Below are 21,348 nucleotides of genomic sequence, written 5' to 3' on the forward strand. Positions count from 1 at the left end.
CATTACTATAAACAAAACTAGTGGAGGTGATGGAATTCCAGCTGAGCTCTTTCAAATCCTAGAGAAATGTGTATGCAGGCCAAGTAGTAACAGAACCAGACATGGAACAACGGACTGGTTCCAAATTGGGAAAGGAGTATGTCAAGGCTGTATATTGTCACCCTGCTTATTTAACTTATATGCAGAGTACATCACATGACATGCTGGGCTGGATGAATCACAAGCTGGAGTCCAGACTGGAGAGAGATATATCAACAATCTCAGATATGCAGATGATACCATTCTAATGATAAAAAGCAAAGAGGAACTAAAGAACGTCTTGATAATGGTGAAAGAGAAGAGTGAAAAAGCTGGCTTAAAACTCAACATTCAAAAAACTAAGATCACAGCTTCCAGTCCCATCACTTTATGGCAAATAGGGGGAAAAGTGCAAACAGTGACAGATATTTTATTTTTCTGGGCTCCAAAATCACTGCAGATGGTAACTGCAGGCATGAAATTAAAGACACTTGTTCTTTGGAAGGAAAACTATGACAAACCTAGACAGCATATTAAAAAGCAGAGATGTCACTTTGCCAGCAAAGGTCCATACAGTCAAAGTTATGGTTTTTCCAACAGCCACTGCACAGATGTGAGAGATGGACCATAAAGAAAGCTGAGTGCTGGAGAATGGATGCTTTGGAATTGTGGTGCTGGAGAAGACTCTTGAGAGTCCCTTGGAAAGCAAGGAGATCAAATCAGTCCATCTTAAAGGAAATCAACCATGAATATTCACTGGAATGACTGAAGCTTAATAGGGTTAGGGTTAACCTATTGGAAGCTGCAACGCGTTGGCCACCTGATGCGAAGAGCTGCCTCACTGAAAAAGACGCCGATGCTGGGGAAGATGGAGTCCAGGGGCAGGAGGGGGGGCAACAGAGGGTGAGGTGGCTGGGTGGCATCGCCGACCCAGTGGACAGGAGCCTACACGAGCTCCAGGAGAGACGGAAGGGCAGGGAAGCCTGGCGAGCTGCAGTCCAAGGGGCCACAGAGTCAGACACAACTCAGCAACTGAACAACAACAATCCCAAGTAATAACATCTGGGAATATGATGTATCTTTTTCTGGTGTTTTCTGAAACTGACCTCAGTATTCAGTGCAATTTGGATTATCTGAGACCATGCCGATTTATGACTAAGAGAAGGATTTGGGGGCACAGTGCAGACAGGCACAGTGAAAGGTGTCTATCAGTTTAGATTTAGCACAGAGCTGACACGATGCACCAACCAGGACACACCCAGCAGAGATCACTCACAGGCAGAGAGTGACTGTGCAGGACTGAGCGCTTCAGAATGCTGTGCACAACAGCACCGGAGCATCACCTTTCCAAAATAAACCAACAGCGACTAAAATACATCTCTGCATCAGGTCTTCTGCTGAAATAAAATCACCCAGTGTCTTGGAAAAGAGCCATTCTCACCCATGGGACGTACCACAATCAGGATGTGGGGCATGTCACAAGAAATGGCTTATAGTTAAAGGATCAAAACTCTAAGAATGATTTCCTTGTTTAAAAAACTTTACAAATGTCACTCATTTGCATTCCAGTATACTTGTGTGAGTGGGAAAGGGGTGAAGCTACAGCCAGTGGACAGGAAATTATAATCCTGTATTTGCTCACGGAAACTCAGACCATAAACAATCTGCCTGCACTGCAGGGACCTGGGTTGGATCCCTGAGTCGGGAAGAGCCCCTGGAGAAGGGAATGGCGACCCACACCAGTGTTCTTGCCTGGAGAATCCCATGGACAAGAGGAGCCTGGTGGGCTGGAGAATCCCATGGACAAGAGGAGCCTGGTGAGCTGGAGAATCCCATGGACAGAGGAGCCTGGTGGGCTATAGTCCATAGGGTTGAAAAGAGTCAGACAGGACTGAGCAACTGACATGTAACGTATATGCTCACAGACAGTAGAGAAGAGTGAACACTATCCATCCTGTGTGGAAGGTGAAAACGTTTGGAGACTCGCTGTTTTAAGTATGCCTTCTAAATGTATAACATAAAATACAGGACCTCAAATTAGTACTTTGAAATAATTTTAGTGAAGACTACAAGTCACAGAGGCCTGCGTTGAAATGCCAGCCTTCTTGATCCTACTTGGGCAAGTACTTGGACAAGTTACCTAAGCGGCTTGAGCCTTACTTTGCTAATGCTACTTAAGAATTAACTAGGAATTAACCTACACCTTGCACGGTCGTATAGAGAACGTGGCACAGAGGTGTTCACTATTACAGAGTAACAATTAGGAGCAGAGACCCAGTCCTCCATCTCTGTGTCCCTTCAGTTACCTAACCTTACTAGTTTCCTAGTCTATAATACGATCACCTTTTAGAATTAGGGTGTTGTAAAGATTAAATGTCTTACAACACTGCCCGGCAAGTAGCACACACTAGCTACGTGTTAGTTACTATTAACATCATTATCATCACCACCACTGAAATGTTAAGTAAACATTGCCACATTATCAGATTCATTACTTTTCTACTATATGAAAAAATGCTCCTTGAAAATTAACCTTATTTAGTGAACTGATTATAATATAGGATGAACTCACACACTCAAAAGAGTTTTTATGCTGATTTTTAGAAACTTTAAATATACAAGAAATTATCTGAATTACCATTGGTCATGAATGTTGACAAGATACATACAACAAATATCCATTTTCAGTGAACATATCCCTTCACGGAACTAAAGCATATCACAAACTGATATGTCTATTGTAGTTTCTCCCCAAAGATTTCAAAGCAGTTTAAAATAATTATATATAGCAATTCTCAAAACTTACAAGTATACTTACCTGGCAGAGGAGATACCATTATCAAGAAGGTGGTTCTCCCAGGGCGAGGCTCACCCATTGCACTCCGGTGTGTTGACCTCTGCCATTTCCTCAAATAGGGGAAACTCGACTGTGTAATTTATGGTAGTGGGGGACTGCGTGCCCGCTTTCCCCTGAAAAAAAAAAACTTACAAGTTACCAGAGAAAATTGCATCTGAGAGCAATCAACATCTTTCTCTAAAACTTTTGCTACATAATTCCAAAGTGCTACAGTCTAACTGTTGCAAACCTGCCACTCCTCCAATCAGTCGGAACAGACTGCAGGTCCACTGCACAGGCAGGCACTGGGCCAAACCCTGAGACCACAGCGACAGTGGGCGCCGCCAACACTGTGATTAAACGTTCCTGAAATGCTGTTTTCCTTAAACAGTGAAAAGAGTAAATTGTATGTTCCAACACTGGAGTGCATTAATAGTTAAGAGTTAAGTAACTTCATAAAAGTGACAGTACAATATTTTCCCCAAGGAGACTAGGATTAAATGAAATAAGCATCCGTCTCTACTGCTCAATTACTAAGTAAAGGTAAATGACCACTTTAAATGAGTCAAATAACCTCAAGAATGACACTATTTTTCACCCATCTGAAGGAGAAAGTTTTGAGAAAATCTTAAGTTAGCTGTTACATGTCACTTGTAATCTATCAGAAATAAAGTACATTCACTCAGTTTCACTCAGCATCTGAAACTGAATTTTTGCTGGGGCGACTAGGGTCAATTTACTAATCATGCCTTCCTTTGATCAACCATTTTTTCTTAGGAGAGAAAAATCTAGCCTTAATGCAATCATCAAACAATCTAGAATTCATACTTTTTATCCTACATTTTACAAAACAAGATTTTTCTCAAGTAGCTACCTGTTAAAGTTTTAAAGAATTTAACATACATATTACCCAGCAAAATTGCTCTGCCCAAAAAAAAAAAAAATGCAATCTTGACTCCAAGTTAAGTAATCTTAGTGCTTCAAGTGGTCATCCAAAACCTGAAAGTGGACAAACAGCCAACCACCTTTTTAGTACCTACCTCTCCAGAAGAAAGGGCTGTTAGACAAATGCTATTAATATTGACAGCAATTGTATCAAACTGACACGCAGGAAGGTGCACTTCAGGATTAAGTACCTTCCTTGGAGTTCATTATTACGAACTATGAATGTCACATTAGAAAAACTGCTGTCATTTCATTTTATGAATGCTGAATCAGGTAGCTTTAGTTAACTGCAACACTTTACAAACAGGCTATCAAATAAGCCCCAATTACCAAGTTGTTCCAGACACAGAGCTTCTGTTTCTATTATTAAGTGTAATTAAAGAATAAAAAGGATCAGTTTATTTTTCTTGATACATTAGTCTAAAACGATCTGCAATAAGTCTCTGAACACCCAAGTGACTGAAATTCCTTGAGCTATACAAAACACTCCTCTGGAATGCCAGTCTTCCAAATGGCAAGACTATAAGAACACACAACTGATACACATTCTCCACATTACACATGAAGGAGTAAAAAGATTTCAAACTCAGTAAATTTACAGGAGGGAGGGGAGAAAAAGTGAAAACAAATGCCCCAAGTCTTTGTCTTCTCCAGAATGGCATTTTGTAGCACTGCAAGAATTCAGGCATTTCATCAGTATTCTGCACACTGGGGGACATTCAGTAACTGCTGGTGACAGATGAGTCGACAAGAAGCTTCACCAACAAACAGTATTAACAGGTAATGTTGCAAATCAGTCATGGAACAGCGGGAGAAGGAATGTGGAGGAGTTCAAAGAGGAACAATCTTTGGCCAAATTTTACATTCAGAGCAAATCAATCACACACTCCTCCAGGGAAAAAAAAAGAGAGAGAGAGAGATTTGGTGTGACCCAGAATAACCATGAGGACCACACACACACACACACACAGAGCAAGTGCCAAGTCCACTACAGTTTGACAGTCATGCATTTGGATAATTATAGTAGAAACGTGTGTTTTAGAAACACAGCTAAGGCCACACCCTAGGACCGAGAACCGGGACTTTAAATGCTAAGGATCTGCGGTCCACGCAACACCTGAATCGGGCGGTATCGGGGCACCAAGTTCAAGGCAGGTGATGAGGAGGGCCGCGTGTCCGGGCGAGGCCTGGTGGAGTCCGAGGGAGAAGGGGGTGTGGATCCGGGGACCAGCAGCGGGAGGGAAGGCGGCCGCTGGGAGGAAAGGACGTGGGAGTTCCGGGTCGGGGGACGGCCATAGAGACGCCGGAGGGGAAAGCGCCCGGAGCCAAAGGCCACGGGCGGAGGCAAGACTGGGCACGGGAAAGGGCGGCGAGCACGCGCGGGGAGACGCGAGGGGAAGGAGGCAGGGGCGGAGAAAGGCACAGCCGAATGAATGAGCGCCAGGGCGGCCCGGGGCGCGGAGGAAGGGCCCGGGGCGCCCGCGGAGATGCCGCCGCACGCCAGGGGTGGGCGCCGGCCCCACCGCGCCCGCCTCTCCGCCAACATGGGGTCGCGGAGCAGACGAGCCAGGGGTGTGAGAGAAGCGAGGAAAACGGGAAAAAAATAAACCAGTCACCCTCCCCGCGAGCCTCCAGGCGCTCTCTCTCAGCCCCGTTCCTCCGCCCTCCTCGAGCCGCGGCGGCAGCTCCTCAGCAGCGCTAGGGGGAGCCCCGGGCCCGGAGCGGGGCAGCGTCGGCGGCGGCGGCGGCGGCCGGACGGGGAACCCCTCCGCACCTGCCCCTGTGGCGGAGCCGCGACGAGCCAGGCGGCGGCGGCAACGGCGGCAACGGCGGCAACGGCTCCTGCGAGCGGGGAGGGCAAATGAGCCGGATGTACAGGGTAACGGCGAGGAGGGGGAAGGGGCAACGCCTGGAAGTGAACGCCGCGGGCCTGTCCGGCCGTGCGCACGCGCCGCGCGCCCGCCGCGCCAGGTAAACCGTCTTCCTTCCCCGCCCCCTTTGCTCCCGCCCCGCCCCTAGGGGGCGGGGCGGGGCCGGAGACAGGCGGTCTGGAAGGCTCCGCGAGGAGAGGAAGGGGACGCGGCTACCTTCTCCGCTACCCCGCCCTCCTTAAAGGGGCAGCATCTTAAAGGCTGAGACGGCTTCTGGGTGGACCCGCGTCTTGCAGCCTTCTCATTTTACAGATGGAAAACTGAGGCTTGTCCAAGATCACACAAAACTGAAAGGTAAAGCTAAGATTTTAACTCAGGTCTGCCTGAAATAGGTTTTTGGATATATAAATATGTACATATCCTCAAACACAGATTTCTTTGTATAACATGTAAAATTTTACTTAATATTATTGCTGTTCATTACAGTATGCATCTAGTCCTCAAAAATGATTTTCGCATTTATCTTAAGCTTTATATCCATTCTAGAAATTATGTAGACACAGTTTAACCTATCTCATTGTTCACTTCCCTTCTTTAGATCTATAGTCACCCATTCTTTAGTTTCTTTTTTTAATCACTTTGTTGAGGTATGATTGCCATACAAAAAGCATATTTCAAGTAAATAGAGCTTGATGAGTTTGGAGATAAGTATATATGATATCCATGAACCATCACCACAATCTATGTCATGAACATACTCATCACCTCATCACCTCCAAAGGTTTCCTCCTGATCTCTTTTTTTTTCTCCAGCTTTATTGGGGTATCATTGACAAAACTAAGTTATTTAAAGGATACAATGTGATGATTTGATATATGTATACATTGTAAAAGAATTCTTCCCATCAAATTAGTTAACATGTTTATCATTTCATAATTTTACCTTTTTGTGTGTGTGAGAATGAGCACATTCTACTCTCTCAGTGAATTTTGATTATAGAATATTGTTATCAAATATAGTAAAGTTAGCACGTCAGACCTTGTTTATTTTATAACTAAAAGTCTGCAGCCTTTATCAACCTCTGCCTGTTAGTCCTACTCCCCAACTCAAGTGGATTCCCAGGTGGCCCAGTGGTAAAGAATCCGCCTGCCAGTGCAGGAGATGTAGGTCTGATCCCTGGGCTGGGAAGATTCCTTGAAGGAGCAAGATAAAACCCCAGATAAACGACTAAATGGAAGGAAGAGAGGCAACCTTCCAGAAAAAGAATTCGGAATAATGATAGTGAAGTCGATTCAGGATCTCAGAAAAAGAATGGAAGCAAAGATTGAGAAGATGTGTGAAATGTTGACAGAATTGTGGACATCACTGCCACAGAACACACTATAGGAAAAAGAATGAAAAGAAATGAAGGCAGCCTAAGAGACTTCTGGGACAACATTAAACACACTGATATTTGCATTATAGGTGCCCCAGAGGGAGAAGAGGGAGAGAAAGGACCTGAGAAAGTATTTGAAGAGATAATAGCTGAAAACTTCTCTAACGTGAGAAAGGAAATAGTCAACCAAGTCCAGGAATCACAGAGTCCCGGGCAGGATAGAGTCCCGGGCAGGATAAACCCAAGGAGGAACACATTGAGACACATAATCAAACTGACAAAAATTAAAGACAGAGATAAAATACTAAAAGCAACAAAGGAAAAACAACAAATAATATTCAAGGGAATGCCCATCAGGCTGTCAGCTGTTTTCTCAAACGAAATTCTACAAGCCAGAAGGGAATGACATGATATATTTAAGATGATGAAAGGGAAGAAGCTACAAGCAAGAAAACTCTACCCAGCAAGACTCTCCTTCAGATTTGATGGAGAAATCAATAGCTTTCCAGACAAGTAAAAGTTAAGAGAATTCACCACCAAACCAGTTTTACAACAAATGCTAATGGAACTTCTCTAGGCAGGAACAAGAGAAGGAAAATATTTACCTATAGAAAATAAGCCCAAAACAAGTTACAAAAATGGTAATAGGATCATACATATCAATAATTGCATTAAATGTAAATAGATTAAATGCACCAACCAAAAGACATAGACTGGCTGAGCAGATGAAAACATGTGCATGTATGCAATTCCATCACTCTGCTTGACTCTCCAAATTGCATGCAATTATTTTATATTGTTAGGCTAATCATGTTCTATTATGGCTTGCAATTGTAATTATCTTTTATTTTTGTCTGGCTATTGATTGTGAAAACTGATAAACATCTTTCACTATTGTGATTACGTAACTGTTACTCATTTAATACCATTTATCATGATTGGTCAACAGAAAAATCATAGAATTCTATATCATCAAAGCTACCACTTTATAGAAAAATCTGTAATCACTTTTTAAAATTCAGATGCGTATCAGAATTATCTTGGAGGTTTTTCCAAAAATACAAACGTCCAGGTATTGCTTCTTCTTTTGACTGGAGTTCCAGATAGGTTCCTAATGAGCAGCCATATTTAAAAACAACTGGACAATATGAGGACGTTTTACTTTTATCTAGTCTGTTTCACTTTTCCCATTTCATAGTCAATGCTCTCATTTAATTTAGTTTATGTTTTCCAACTTCTCCGTCACTTTTTTTATGTTCTTTCTCAAACTTTTATTAAACAAAGTAGAAAATCTCCTGTATGCATACATATAAATAATGTCTATTTTAGAAAATTAGGAATTTTGCCTAGCTAAAAATTTATGACATTTTGATTCCACTCGCTTGACTTATTATGAATAAAATGCTATTTTTCTAATTTAGAAAAATAGATACACAACAAACAACAAAGGTTTACTGTGTAGCACAGGGAACTATAGTCAATATCTTATAATAACCTATAATGGGAAATAATTTCAAAAATAATATATGTATATGTATAATTAAATCACAAAAAATTTTACTTTATGGAATTTAGTACTGTTTATCTTTTTGCCAGTTTTTCTAAATGTCCTATGGACACCTGATAATAATGTATGAGACACAAAATTTTAAATATATTTGTGTAGTATGTAAGAATAATATAAATTAATAGAAATAGAAATTTATTACATTTAAATTATGGATGACATAATTCAAGTTGCTTTTACTTTTTTCTGCACTTGATAAAGTATTCTCAGAGAAATGTTAATATGTCTCACTATGATTATAAACATTTTTCTTTTTCCTTCATTTCTTTTGATTTTTGATTTATGTATCTTTGTTTCTTTGTTTTTTAGTTAATGATTTATGATGTCTATCTTCTTCGTGAACTGTACCTTTTATCATTAAAAATATTCATCTTTGCTTCATTTAAAAATGAATTCAATTTAAAAAAGAAAGACTGAGGAGAGAGGAAAGGAGAACTTTACTGTAGCATAATGCATATTATTTTATTTTAAGCTTAGTTTCAAGGTCATCTTCCAGTATTGTACAAAATTTATTCATGTACTTTGTTGCTTATTGATAAATGTTTCTGAATTTATAAATGTCCTTTAACTCCAAAGGTATCCATTGAGTCATCTTTGACCAAGATTCACTTGGAGATATGAGTTAATTCAAGCGGCAAAAAAACTTCTCAATTACCTCTCAGTATAGCTTTGTAAATATTCGTATTGTTTCCAGATGCTAAGCTATACACTTTCTTTTCCTTGAAAACCAAAACCAAATGATAAAATAAAATTATTCAAGAAAAAAAAGCACAAGTACTGTTTCCAAACAGACCAACTCAAAGTAACACTCAACAAAATGTCTCAAAGCTAGCCAACAGAAAATGTATAATCCTCCATCAGGATAATGCAAGACTGCATCTTTCTTTGATGACCAGGCAAAAACTTTTGCAGCTTAGCTGGTAAATTCTGATACATCCGCTCTATTTACCAGACACTGAAACTTTGGATTTCCATTCATTTTGGTTTTTACAAAATTTTTTTAATGGAAAAAAATTTATTTCTCTGGAAGATTGTATAGAAGGCATGTGAAATATTTCTTTGCTCACAAAGATTAAGTTTTGGGAAGCTGCAACTATGAAGTTGCCTGGAAAATGGCAGAAGGTGGTGGAACAAAACAATGAATGTGTTGTTCGATAAAGTTCTTGGTGAAAATTAAAAATGATTTTATTTTTACTTAACAAATCAAATTGACATTTTGGCCAACCCACTATCTATCTGTCTGCATTGGAAGGACTGATGCTGAAGCTGAAGCTCCAATACTTCGGCCACCTGATGCAAAGACCTAACTCATTGGAAAAGAGCCTGATGCTGGGAAAGAGGAAAAAGTCAGGAGGAGAAGAGGACAACACAGGATGAGATGGTTGGATGGCATCACTGACTCGATGCACATGAGTTTGAGCAAGCTCCGCGAGTTGGGGATGGACAGGGAGGCCTGGCATGCTGTAGTCCATGGGGTCGCAAAGAGTCGGACGTGACTGAGCAACTGAACTGAACTGAACTGAATATCTGTCTGCAGGACTTTGTTCTGGATGTAAGTTGTCAACTCTTTTGAGCTGATACCAAGGAACATAACTTTAAGATTATATGGTAAAAATGTGCTTAGTTTTGTAAAAAAGCAAAAAAAATCAAACTGTCTTCAAAAATGTCTAAATGATTTTGCATTTCCATCACCAACAAAGGAGGGTTCCTGTTGCTGACATCTCGGTCAGCGTTTGGTATTGCCAGTGTTATGGATTATGGCCATTTTAATGACTGTGTTAAAACTAAATATTAAAAAAAAAAATCTAAGATCAGGCATCTGGCCACATTACTTCATGGCAAATAGAGGGGGGAAAGGTGGAAGTAGTGACAAATTTCCTCTTCTTGAGCTCAAAAATCACTGGGAATAGTGACTGCAGCCATGAAATCAGAAAACGTTTGCTTTTGGGGGGAAAGTTATGACAAACCTAGATAGTGTGTTGAAAAGCAGAGATATTACTCTGCCATCAAAAATCCATGCTGTAAAGGCTATAGTCTTCCCAGTGGTCACAAATGATTGTGAGAGCTGGACCATAAGGAAGGCAGAGTGCCAAAGAATTGATGCCTTCGACTGTGATGCTGGAGAAGGCTCTTGAGAGTCCTTTGGACAGCAAGAAGATTAAACCAGTCAATCCTGAAGGAAATAAATCCTGAATATTCATTGGGAGGACTGATGCTGAAGCTGAAGCTCCAATATTTTGTCCATCTGATGTGAAAAACCGACTAATTGGACAAGACCCTGATGCTGGGAAAGATTGAAGGCAGGAGGAGAAGGAGGCGACAGAGGATAAGATGACTGTCAAATTGTATGGCATCATCGACTCCGTGGACGTGAGTCTGAGGAAACTCTGGGAAATAGTAAAGGATAGGAAAACCTGGAGTGCTGCAGTCCATGAGGTCGCAAAAAAGTCAGACACAACGGAGCAAATGAACAACAAAAAGTGATCTAAGTGAGTGCAGTTCCTCAGTAATGTGGTTTGTGCCAGTTTGTAGTGTTAAAATAGAAAGTTAGAGGTACAGAAATAAAAAGAGTGAGTCTAATTCTGCTGTTACATGTTTTTCTTCACCAGCTTCTGTAGCATATAATCGTACTCCATATAATCTCTACTTCTGCATCTGACACCCTGTTCAGAACACTCACTCCGTTTAGATTTTGATCTTTTTCTCACGGGTTCTCTCAGCTGTTTCTCAGGTTGCCTGTCGGTTCCATTAGCATCCACGCTCTGAAAAGAACAGATGTTACTGCCTATGTTCTAAATCACAGCGACTTAGAATAAGCAGAAATCCATCACAAAGGGACACAGTGGGAGAGATCCGTGTAGCGATAGAGAGGACAGACTTGGTAGACCTTTTTAAGGGACTTCCATCCTTACCCTCCTGTTAATGTGTCTGATCACAAATCACTCACAGCCAGATGGAGCTAGACTTGCATGGTCTGATTTTCTGACAAAGACCAGACTTCTGTCACTTCTCACAGCAGAAATGCCCAGTCCTGCTGCAGAGGCTGCCCACTGTTTACATTGCAACATGAAAATTTTTATGCTGTTGTTCTTGCTCCTCTTTGGTATTATAAAACAGTCAAGTAAGATGAATATGGATGGTAATTTATTCCAGTAGCTTGCATTGAATTATACTTGGATGACTTATTCAATTAAGGATATGATCAATATTACATCTGTCATAAGTGAACAACTCCTCTTTTGAGTGAATCTAATCAATTCATTGTTTAATGAGCACAGTGGCCTCTGGAGAGAGGCCACAAATCCAAATAACATCACTTAGTGATGGATTTTAATGTTCTCTTCTCTGGCATGGCTAAAAATTGTGTGAGATCATTATGCAGAATGAAGGTTCTCCTTTGGCAAAGCATTGAAGCATTGAAAGAATAGAAAAGATTCATGAAACTATCAGGAAATGTCTTTGTTCAACTGCAGAGTTTATAAAGAGCAAGGTGGTAAATGGCAGATGGGTAAATATGGCCTCAGTGAACAGAACATTGCACTTAAAATATGTGAGTTATTTTCAAATATCTCTTGATATTGATTTGTAACATAATTCCACATGATAAGAGGACAGACTTTGTATGATTTCAGTACCTTTAGACCATGAAATTTTGTACCTTGTTTTATGCCTATGGATATGTTCGAGTGTCTCCTGGTTTGTAATCTATGAATAGAATTTGAATAGAATTTGCATCTTGTGTGAAAATTGTATTAGTCTTAATTATGTTGAATTGGTTCATAGTGCTTCTCAGATCTACTTTTCTGTCTATTCAGTCTATTGATTTTTGAGAGTTTGATATTGAAATTTCAACTAAAAATTTTTATCTACTTAAAAAATTAATTGTAATATATAATGTAACTATATGTAACTTTGTAATTTCCAAGTCTCCTATAAATGTGTTATCACACTTTAATAATTTAAAAAATTTAAAGAAATCAAGAAGAAAAAAGGCACTCTCATTACACCTATCTATTTCAGAGATATTTTGGAAAAATCAACTGCTTCCATTCATCATATTTACATAAAATCTCATAGTAATTTTTTTTAAATGGATGACTACTATTGCAGAGTTCTCTAGAACAATAGCAGTCATATGTTTCTAGGTACTTTTCAATAAAATTAAAATTATTTAATCCTAGAAGACCTCAGTGAAATAGGGTTACATTATCATCTCAATTTTTAGACAAGAAAACTGAGAAACAAAAATATTATTTTCATTTGTTTACATATTTTCTGTGGCTGCTTTTTAAAAATTGAAGTACGGTTGATTGGGGCTTCCCAGGTGGCTCAGTGGTAAAGATTCACCTGCCAGGGCAAGAGGAGGCGTTCAGTCCTTGCGTCAGGAAGATGCTCTGGAAAAGGAAATGGCAACCCACTTCAGTATTCTTGCCTGGAAAACCCCATGGATAGAGGAGCCTGACGGGTTACGGTCCATGGGGTCACAAAAGAGTTGGATATAACTGAGCAACTAAACAACAGCAAAGAGTTGATTTACAATATTGTGTTAGTTTCAGGTGTACAACAAAGTAATTTGTTTATACATGTATATATATATATATATATATATCTTATTCTTTTCCATTGTAGATAGTGAATGTACTTCCCTGTGCTATGCAGTAAGGCACTGTTATCTCTCTATTTTATATGTGGTAGTGTGCATCGTTAATCCCATACTTCTGATGGATTCCTCCTTCCCTTCTCCTTTGGCAATGATGGTCTATGTCTGTGGGTCTGTTTCTGTTTGTAAATAAGAAATCTGTCCTATTTTCTATATTCCACATATAAGTGATGTACTATTTGTCTTTCTCTGTCTGATTTATTTCATTTAGTATGACAATATCTAGGTCTTCCCATGTTGCTGCAAATGGCACTATTTCATTCTCTTTTATGACTGAATAAAGACATATTTTTTTACATTCTCTTTTATGACTGAATAAAGACATATTTTTTTAATTGCTTAATATCAAATAGCATGCTTCAGAACTCCAGAACTCTCATTCTTAACCATTAAATATAATATTTCATAAATCACTTGTAGAAGAAAATTTCTTAGAGTGATTATACATTATTCTACTGATTAAAAGGGCTCATCAAGTGCCCAGCACAACAGAATGAGAAAGATATCTCACCAAAACACATAATTTTGAAATATTACAATAGTAGCAAGGAGTCATAGTAACTAGAGATTTCAGAAAGAGCAAATATTACCTACAAAGGAATGGAGAACTACATGTCAAAATGTAATTTAATAGCAAGTTTCAATGCATAACAGAAGAGTAAATAGAGTTTTGAGAGAAACAAGTTTCAGGAAACCACAACCAAAACCCAAAAGAACATTACTAGGCCTTCCCAGAAAGATTTCTGTGCCCTAGGCCCTGAGGGGTCCTGAGCCAGAACTGGAGAAAAATCACTAAGGAACAAGGTTACTCATTAAAATATAAGAAACGATGGCATGTTTGTAAAGAGAGAGAAAAAAAAAAAGGAGGATTATTTTAAGTCATTGTCTTGGGGAAAGGGAGAGAAGGAATATTGCAGAAAGAGGAATTAATAGCTTGATAATGAATATACCTAGGGAAGAATCAAGAATGGGCAGATGTGAGGAAAAAGTTATTTTGAAGCAGAAGTAATTACCAGTTGAGAGAAAATTATCTTGTGCTTCTAAGATGATCATAGTAGAACTTTATTTTATATTTCCAATTAGGCCACTCCCAAAGTAATTTTTTTTTTTAATCACCTTTTTGTTGGTTGGAAAGGAACTTTCTTATGGTTGATGCAGAGTGAAGGAGGAGGAACTAAAGGGCGTTCCTTCCCTACCCTCATCTTCATCTTCATCCTCACCCTTGCCCTATCAACGAGAGGAGAAAAAAACTAAATTCCTAATTAGAATCGACCAAAATTGCCTGGATCTAGAGTAATATTTTCTGCAGGTTCCCAAGCCTATGCTTGTATTGTGGGAGGAAACTGGGGAAGAAGGGTTGAGGAAAGACAGCTTTAACAAAGGAATCAACATTTTAATTTGGGGTAGGAGTTAATGAAGTCAAAGTGGACAGTAGGGAAAACCTTCCAGACTGAGGGACTAGCTTTGTCAAGAAGTGAGGAGACATCTCACATTCTGATCAACATTTCTGTGCGACTACATGGTGAAATATCTCGATTCATGTGAGGAAAACACACCAAAAAGCAAGAGCAGTTCAGAAAATCCTTGGAGGATTGGACCCTGCAAACCTGAGCTATTCAGCATGAAACAGTTCTGAGTGCATGTCTAAATATAGGCAATTTAGATGTTCCAATATTTTTTTTAAATGAGAAAGGAGAGCAAACACACGTGAATGGAGAAATGCAATTTTATATTAAAAAGTCACAAAGCAGGAAAAATGTTGGAAAGCAATTGTGATCTGAGTAAATAGTTCTACTATTGTAGTTATACATATATTATATATTAATATTAATACATGATATTGTGCATTATAATATTATATAATATATTTAAAATATAAACATCATAAAATATAAAATATAATATACTTATAAAAATATATGATTATATTTATATGTATATTATTATATAATGTATATTATATAATAATATAATATTATATTATACATTATTATATAATTATATTATTTTATATATTATATTATATTATATATTATTATATACTATATAATATAGTATATTATATATTATATTATTACTCTTTATTATATATTATATTATAATGTATATTATTATATAAAATATTATAATATATTTATATATTATATATTAATATAATATATACTGTTTATATGTATATATAAATATATAATTATATATAAACAATGCAAAACTAAAGTAAAGACTCTCCTCACCTTAGCCAAGAAATAAAACAATACTACTATGGGAAGAAAAACAGTCATTTCTTTTGATTAAAATCTATGTAGTTATCTAGCTATAAAAATTAAATAAAATGACCAATAATCCTCTACTGTTGCTGCTAAGTCGCTTCAGTCGTGTCCAACTCTGTGCGACCCTATGGACAGCAGCCCACCAGGCTCCTCAGTCCACAGGATTCTCTAGGCAAGAATACTGGAGTGGGCTGCCATTTCCTTCTCCACAATAATCCTCTACTTTATATTAACACCTATTAGGCATCTACAGAGGAAAAGAAGACTCGACATCCTCTCTTTACCCACCGTCAGATTTATGTTATTAAAATAGACAGATGCCTTACTGTGGAGAAGAGTGTGTTTCTAAATTCAATCAGGTGGGGTGGTGTTAAACCTATGAGCATATTAGGGAATCTCTAAAGATAAACTTATTTCGGCTGGAATAAAACACTATTGTGAAATAAGTCTCTTGGAAGTCCAGTTATATAATGTACCTGTTTTAAACTTTATTTTACCTGTTTATTAATATCCTGAACTAGGTGTTTCCTTCAAGGTCTATTGTTAGTGAAACGTCATAAGCAAACCTCAGTGGGCAACTAGGGCTCCTGGAATATGAACTCAGACCCCTCACTTTAACCAGTCAGTCTATAGTGTTACATATATGAATACACCTGCCATTGCCCTAAGGGCACGTTACACACCCTTTCCTGTCCTTCTTCCTTATTAGACTGGAAGCTCCCAGAGGATTGGGAGCTTATCTTTCATGTCTTCATGTCATCTTCACTCCCTATCAAACTATTGGAAGTGTAGCAAAGTTAAATAAATACTTGCTCATAGAATTAATATATGTCATCCATTCACACTACTTTTTATGTTGACTTAGCAAGTTATGTGTCTTCCAACATGTCTGTTAGAAAGAATACTGACTCCTAAAAAGAATAACACAATTTGAAATGTTCTATTTTGTGTTTTATCCCCACTCTGTGTATCTGCCCTCAAGGTCTCATGGCTAAGGCATTTTAGGCAGGAAAATAAAATATGACAAGAAAACAGCTTGAGATAAAACTGACCCTCATACTTAGCCCATGCACAATCAAGTTAAGCCCTCCATACCTGATCTGGTTAATTGAAATGGATGGCAGATAATCCCACAGAAAGATGATACAAATGAATTTAGGGGTCTTAAGGACAAGATTGGGAAATTTGCATATTTCTCTTTTCTGGTATTTTCATAACTAAATCTTCTATATTTGGGTCAGCAAGGTTGGGAAGGGGTCAACCACCCCCCAGAATAAAGGATAAAGCAATAAGGTGGCAGTGAGGCTTCGTGAACTAATTGAAATCCTTACTTTTTAACAAGAAAATTACTTTTACCTGCATTTTTCTTAAAAGCTAAAGGTATCCTTGTATTATACTTGAATCCCTCTCTTTAATGTGTAGCAATATCATATACATCAAGCTCTTTGCTTAGAAAGCTGTATGCACCGATATTAAAGTTAACATGCAGGACTGTGTTGGATATCAACATGCGTTTCTTTGTAGACAAAATGTGTGCTGACTGACTCACCCATATACAAGGGAATTCTTTACTTCATTTTAATTTATTTACAGTATCTTAGAAACTGTTTGATGGCAAATCACTTCCACTGAAAGGGAAACAGTGACATCTGGTGGAATAGTTTTATCCAAACAGACAGTCATCAACATATCTATCCCCTCAAAATAAGTGTTTGAAATACATGCATTCTTTCCCTAGAGAAAAAGTGTGCCTTTATAATGGAACTGGAGATTCTTCAGTCCAGAGCAAAATAAATCTTAAAAAAAAAAAAGAAGCCCCAAAACGGATTACAAGGATTTGTGTCTTCTATCATTCTAGCTATTTGAGCAATGCAATCTGAAAGTCACAAGCAATATGGTAATACAGAGATATGTAAACATACTCATATATATATATCTATGTATATGCATATATTAATTATATGTTATATGTTTTATGTATAGCCCATTAATTATATAATATATATTATAGTGCTATATTAACTACATATTATATATATTATATTATGTTTAACTATATACTATATTAACTATAAATATATGTGCATATAATACACACATATATATCAATTATGTATGATATTATATACAATGTACATACAGACATATATTGTATATTAGTATTAATCATTTATCCACACATCACATATTTAATATAGCTACATATGTGTAATACACAAGAAAAATTTGTGAGGTTTGTCAATCTGTAAAAAAGTGAAACATGCTTTTAAAATGCTCATGAGGGCTTAATCTAGACCATAATAAATGTGCAAATATTAAAATGTGTATGTACCGTATCTCAACCACTGGACCACCAGGGAAAGTCTCTTTTTTTTTTTTTTTTCCATTTTCACTAAGAACTGATTGAACAATATATTCACTGTTTTGTTCCACTACCTTCTGCCATTTTTCTGGCAACTTTATAATTTCATCTTCCCTAAACTTTTTATCTGTTTGAGCAAATAACTATTTCAGATGCCCTTTGCAGTCTTTCATGGAACTGAAATTTTTCCATTAAGACAGTTTGGTAAAGACAAAAATAAATGGAAATTTGAACGTGCAATATCTGGTGAATATGGCGGATGAGTCAGAACTTGCCTGTCAAGCTGTAACAGCTTTTGTCTGGTCATCAAAGAAATATGTGGTCTTCCAGTATCCTGAGGGCAGACTGTATGTTTTCTGTTGACTAATGCCAGATGCTATTCACTGAGCGCTGCTTTCGGCTGGTCTAATTGGGAGCAGTACTTGCAGAACTTGTTGGAATTGTACACTGTTGTATAATACATTGTATGACACAGTATGTTATATCAAATATTTCTCATTGTGTAAAAGTGTCTGACCTTGATTACAAAGATCAGAGCAACCCAGCAGTTGAGAGCTTGGAGTCTAGAGCAAAATCAGAATGTGGTTCAAATCTTGGCTCTTTCACTTGCTGTGTGGTGTTGGGTAAGTTACTTAATTTTCCTGTGACCCAGTTTCATCATCTATAAGATGAGAATAAAACTCTATCTTATCTCATACAGTTTTATTATGAGAATTTACTATGAGACTTTATTGTGAGGTTTGAATGTGTTTATGCATGCAAAGCTTTAGAGCTCTGTCTGGCAGGGTAAGGGCTGTATAAATATTACCTCTTAGTATTGAATTATCTAAAATGTAATAACACAGAAATCAAACAGAACACTTGGTCTACTTTCCCAAATAATTTCAAGAGATGTGAGTGGAAAACTTGATCTAAATTTGATTCCTAAAGTGTGTGTGTGTGTGTGTGTGCGTGTGTGTTTGTGTTGCTTACTCATGACCCCATGGACTGTAGCCCACCAGGCTCCTCTGTCCGTGGAATTCTCCAGCAAGAATACTGGAGTGGCTTGCCATGCCCTCCTCTAGGGGATCGTCCAGACCCAAGGATCAAACCCAGGTCTCCTGCATTTCAGGCTCCTGCATTGCAGGCAGATTCTTTCCCATCTGGGGGCTTCCCTGATAGCTCAGTTGGTAAAGAATCCCCCCTGCAATGCAGGAGACCCCAGTACGATTCCTGGGTCGGAAAGATCCGCTGGAGAAGGGATAGGATACCCACTCCAGTATCCTTGGGCTTCCCTTGTGGCTCAGCTGGGAAAGAATCTGCCCGCAGTGCAGGAGACCATGATTCGATCCCTGGGTTCAGAAGATCTCCTGGAGATGGGAACGGCTACCCACTCCAGTATTCTGGCCTGGAGAATTCCGTGAACTGTGGGGTCGCAAAGAGGTGGACACGACTGAGTGACTTTCACTTTCACTTTCTTTACCATCGGATCTACCAGGGAAGACTTCCTAGAGTATAAATAGCCCAAAAGAGAGTTCCATGGCCACTGATCACTTTGACTAACTTATCCATTAATGAGTCTATATACACAACTGAAATACGTAATTCACTTTTCCCTTCTTATGTATATATGATCTCACCTTGGGTGTTGGTTAATTACCCTCACTACTGATATTCAGACATTACTAGGTACATCTGATTGATGGGAATAAACTGTGTTGAGTAGTATTGTGAGTTGAACCCACATGGTAAATAGAAGAAAAATCAAAAAGGACCTTGAATATTAAGGGCTATCTATCAAATGGAGAAGTTTAATACATAAAGCCTTGTTCTTTGACTATCATGTACCATTTCCTGTAATAAAGTTGTTTCTCCTATATTATGCAGAACTGTAGAAGCTCAGGATTAGGTTAGTAAGTGAGTGAAAGTCACTCAGTCGTGTCCGACTATACAGTCCGTGGAATTCTCCAGGCCAGAATACTGGAGTGGGTGGCCTTTCCCTTCTTCAGGGGATCTTCCCAACCAAGGGATCAAACCCAGGTCTCCCGCGTTGCAGGTGGATTCTTTACCAACTGAGCCACAAGGGAAGCCCCAGGATTGGGTGAAATGATCTCCTAATTCCAATCAGGCAAGATCCTGTCAGCATCCCTCTTGAGTGATTGTCCATTCTCTGCTTGAACACCTCCAGTGGTTGAGAAACATCATCTCTTGAGATAGCACATGGCATCTTATAGAAAGTAATTACTGTAACTAAAGTCAAACATGAAATACTAAGCAACCGGTTTATCTCCTTTTTCATCGCCAAAAACCCAAGTAAAACAAGTATAGCATTGCTTTTGAAAAATCCCGCAAGAGCCACGGATGTTAGTGAAACTTTGGAAGCTGATTTGGCAGAACAGAGAGGCTGAGTTTTAAATCTGCAAGGGGGAAGACAGACCATGGAAAGGCTCAGGTACATCTGAGGGGTGATATGGGGCTGAAAGTGAGAGTTTATTGGAAGGTTGCTTTTAAAAAAGTCAGACACCCAGATTCTCTCTCTCACCTCATAAAGCCAGTGAACTCTTCTCCCTCCCACCCAGGCATATGGATTTACATTCTGAAGATGTTGAACTGTAAAGATTGTCATTTGGACACCAGGCACAGAGGACTGTGAAGCATCTTCTGGAAACAAGGGGTTAAGTGTAGATCTGCATACTGAACACTGAACCCCTCAGCTGGCTGGTCTGCTAACACGGTAGCCACCGCCCAACTCCTTCCCCCATTTCATCTGTGGGAATGTAACAGCCCAGGGGAAATATCTCTGATACTGACAATTAAGAATCTCCTTAAGTGATCTTTCTCCCAAAATGATCACCTTGTGGTGAGGTCTACCATTTGCCTAAGCTCATGCACATCACAGCACTTAATTACCATGCCCTCGTGGATTCCGGATTCACCCTTCAGGGCTGAGGCAATTCTCCCAGTTGTTGGATGTATCAGTGGCTTATGGATCATAGCTGATTTCCTTTCTGGAAATCACCCCAAATGAAGACAGCTGCCTTGCCCGGAGGACAAACCCAATCCAGTGATTTGTAGGTGATTACAATCTTTCCCAGAGGAAAACCCAAATCCAGCACACTTGCCTCAATTTAGTATATCTCTGAGGTGTCATCCCAGTACCAGAGCTTTCCCTGTTGTTGCCCGGTAAGTGACTGAAACCATATTTCTACCAATTTCTCTCTCATCCTCTCAGGTGTTGATCCCAAGAAAATCCCAAGTAAACTTACTATACAATCTATTTCCCAGGGAACCTGATATAACAGACTCACTCTAGAATTTGAAAGGACATCCCAGCCTTTATTTTTAGGAAAGACTCTAACATGAAAGAATGAGTTCAAATCAATTCAAAGTGAGGATACAAAAAGGAACTTGGAGGAGAAAGATAGCGCAGAGAATATTAAGCTAAATTTTTCTCAAAGAGATAAA

The 21,348-nt window shown here is 38.8% G+C and overlaps 1 protein-coding gene, 2 long non-coding RNA genes and 1 other non-coding gene across 15 annotated transcripts in view; 2 read left to right on the top strand and 2 right to left on the bottom strand.

Moving 5' to 3' along the window:
- The window catches only part of TERB2 (telomere repeat binding bouquet formation protein 2), a 240,773-nt gene that overhangs the window by 102,982 nt on the left and 116,443 nt on the right, over nt 1-21,348 (bottom strand). For 10 of the 11 annotated variants that reach the window (XM_043919097.1, XM_043919104.1, XM_043919091.1 and 7 more), the window contains 2 exons: nt 5,574-5,641; nt 2,837-2,988 (listed from right to left, as the gene is read on the bottom strand). In XM_043919097.1, coding sequence (XP_043775032.1) covers nt 2,887-2,988; nt 5,574-5,641 — 170 coding nt within the window. In that variant the 3' untranslated portion in view covers nt 2,837-2,886. Of the gene's footprint in view, nt 1-2,836; nt 2,989-5,573; nt 5,642-12,926; nt 13,007-21,348 lie in introns of those variants that run through there. The other variant, XM_043919102.1, reaches the window with a different exon arrangement.
- Nucleotides 2,829-2,991, top strand: LOC122706066. Its single transcript, XR_006344317.1, has one exon. It is a non-coding gene; the product is annotated as a U1 spliceosomal RNA (small nuclear RNA).
- On the bottom strand, nt 4,171-5,567 carry LOC122704428. The gene is made up of 2 exons (XR_006343855.1): nt 5,416-5,567; nt 4,171-4,688 (listed from the first exon to the last, which is right to left on the bottom strand). It is a non-coding gene; the product is annotated as an uncharacterized LOC122704428 (long non-coding RNA).
- The window catches only part of LOC122704427, a 34,072-nt gene continuing 18,313 nt past the window's right edge, over nt 5,590-21,348 (top strand). For both annotated transcript variants that reach the window (XR_006343854.1, XR_006343853.1), the window contains exon 1: nt 5,590-6,024. This is a non-coding gene — a long non-coding RNA (uncharacterized LOC122704427). The remainder of the gene's footprint in view (nt 6,025-21,348) is intronic.

This window comes from Cervus elaphus, chromosome 12 (genome assembly GCF_910594005.1).
Source record: "Cervus elaphus chromosome 12, mCerEla1.1, whole genome shotgun sequence".
In the NCBI taxonomy this organism is placed as follows: domain Eukaryota; kingdom Metazoa; phylum Chordata; class Mammalia; order Artiodactyla; family Cervidae; genus Cervus; species Cervus elaphus.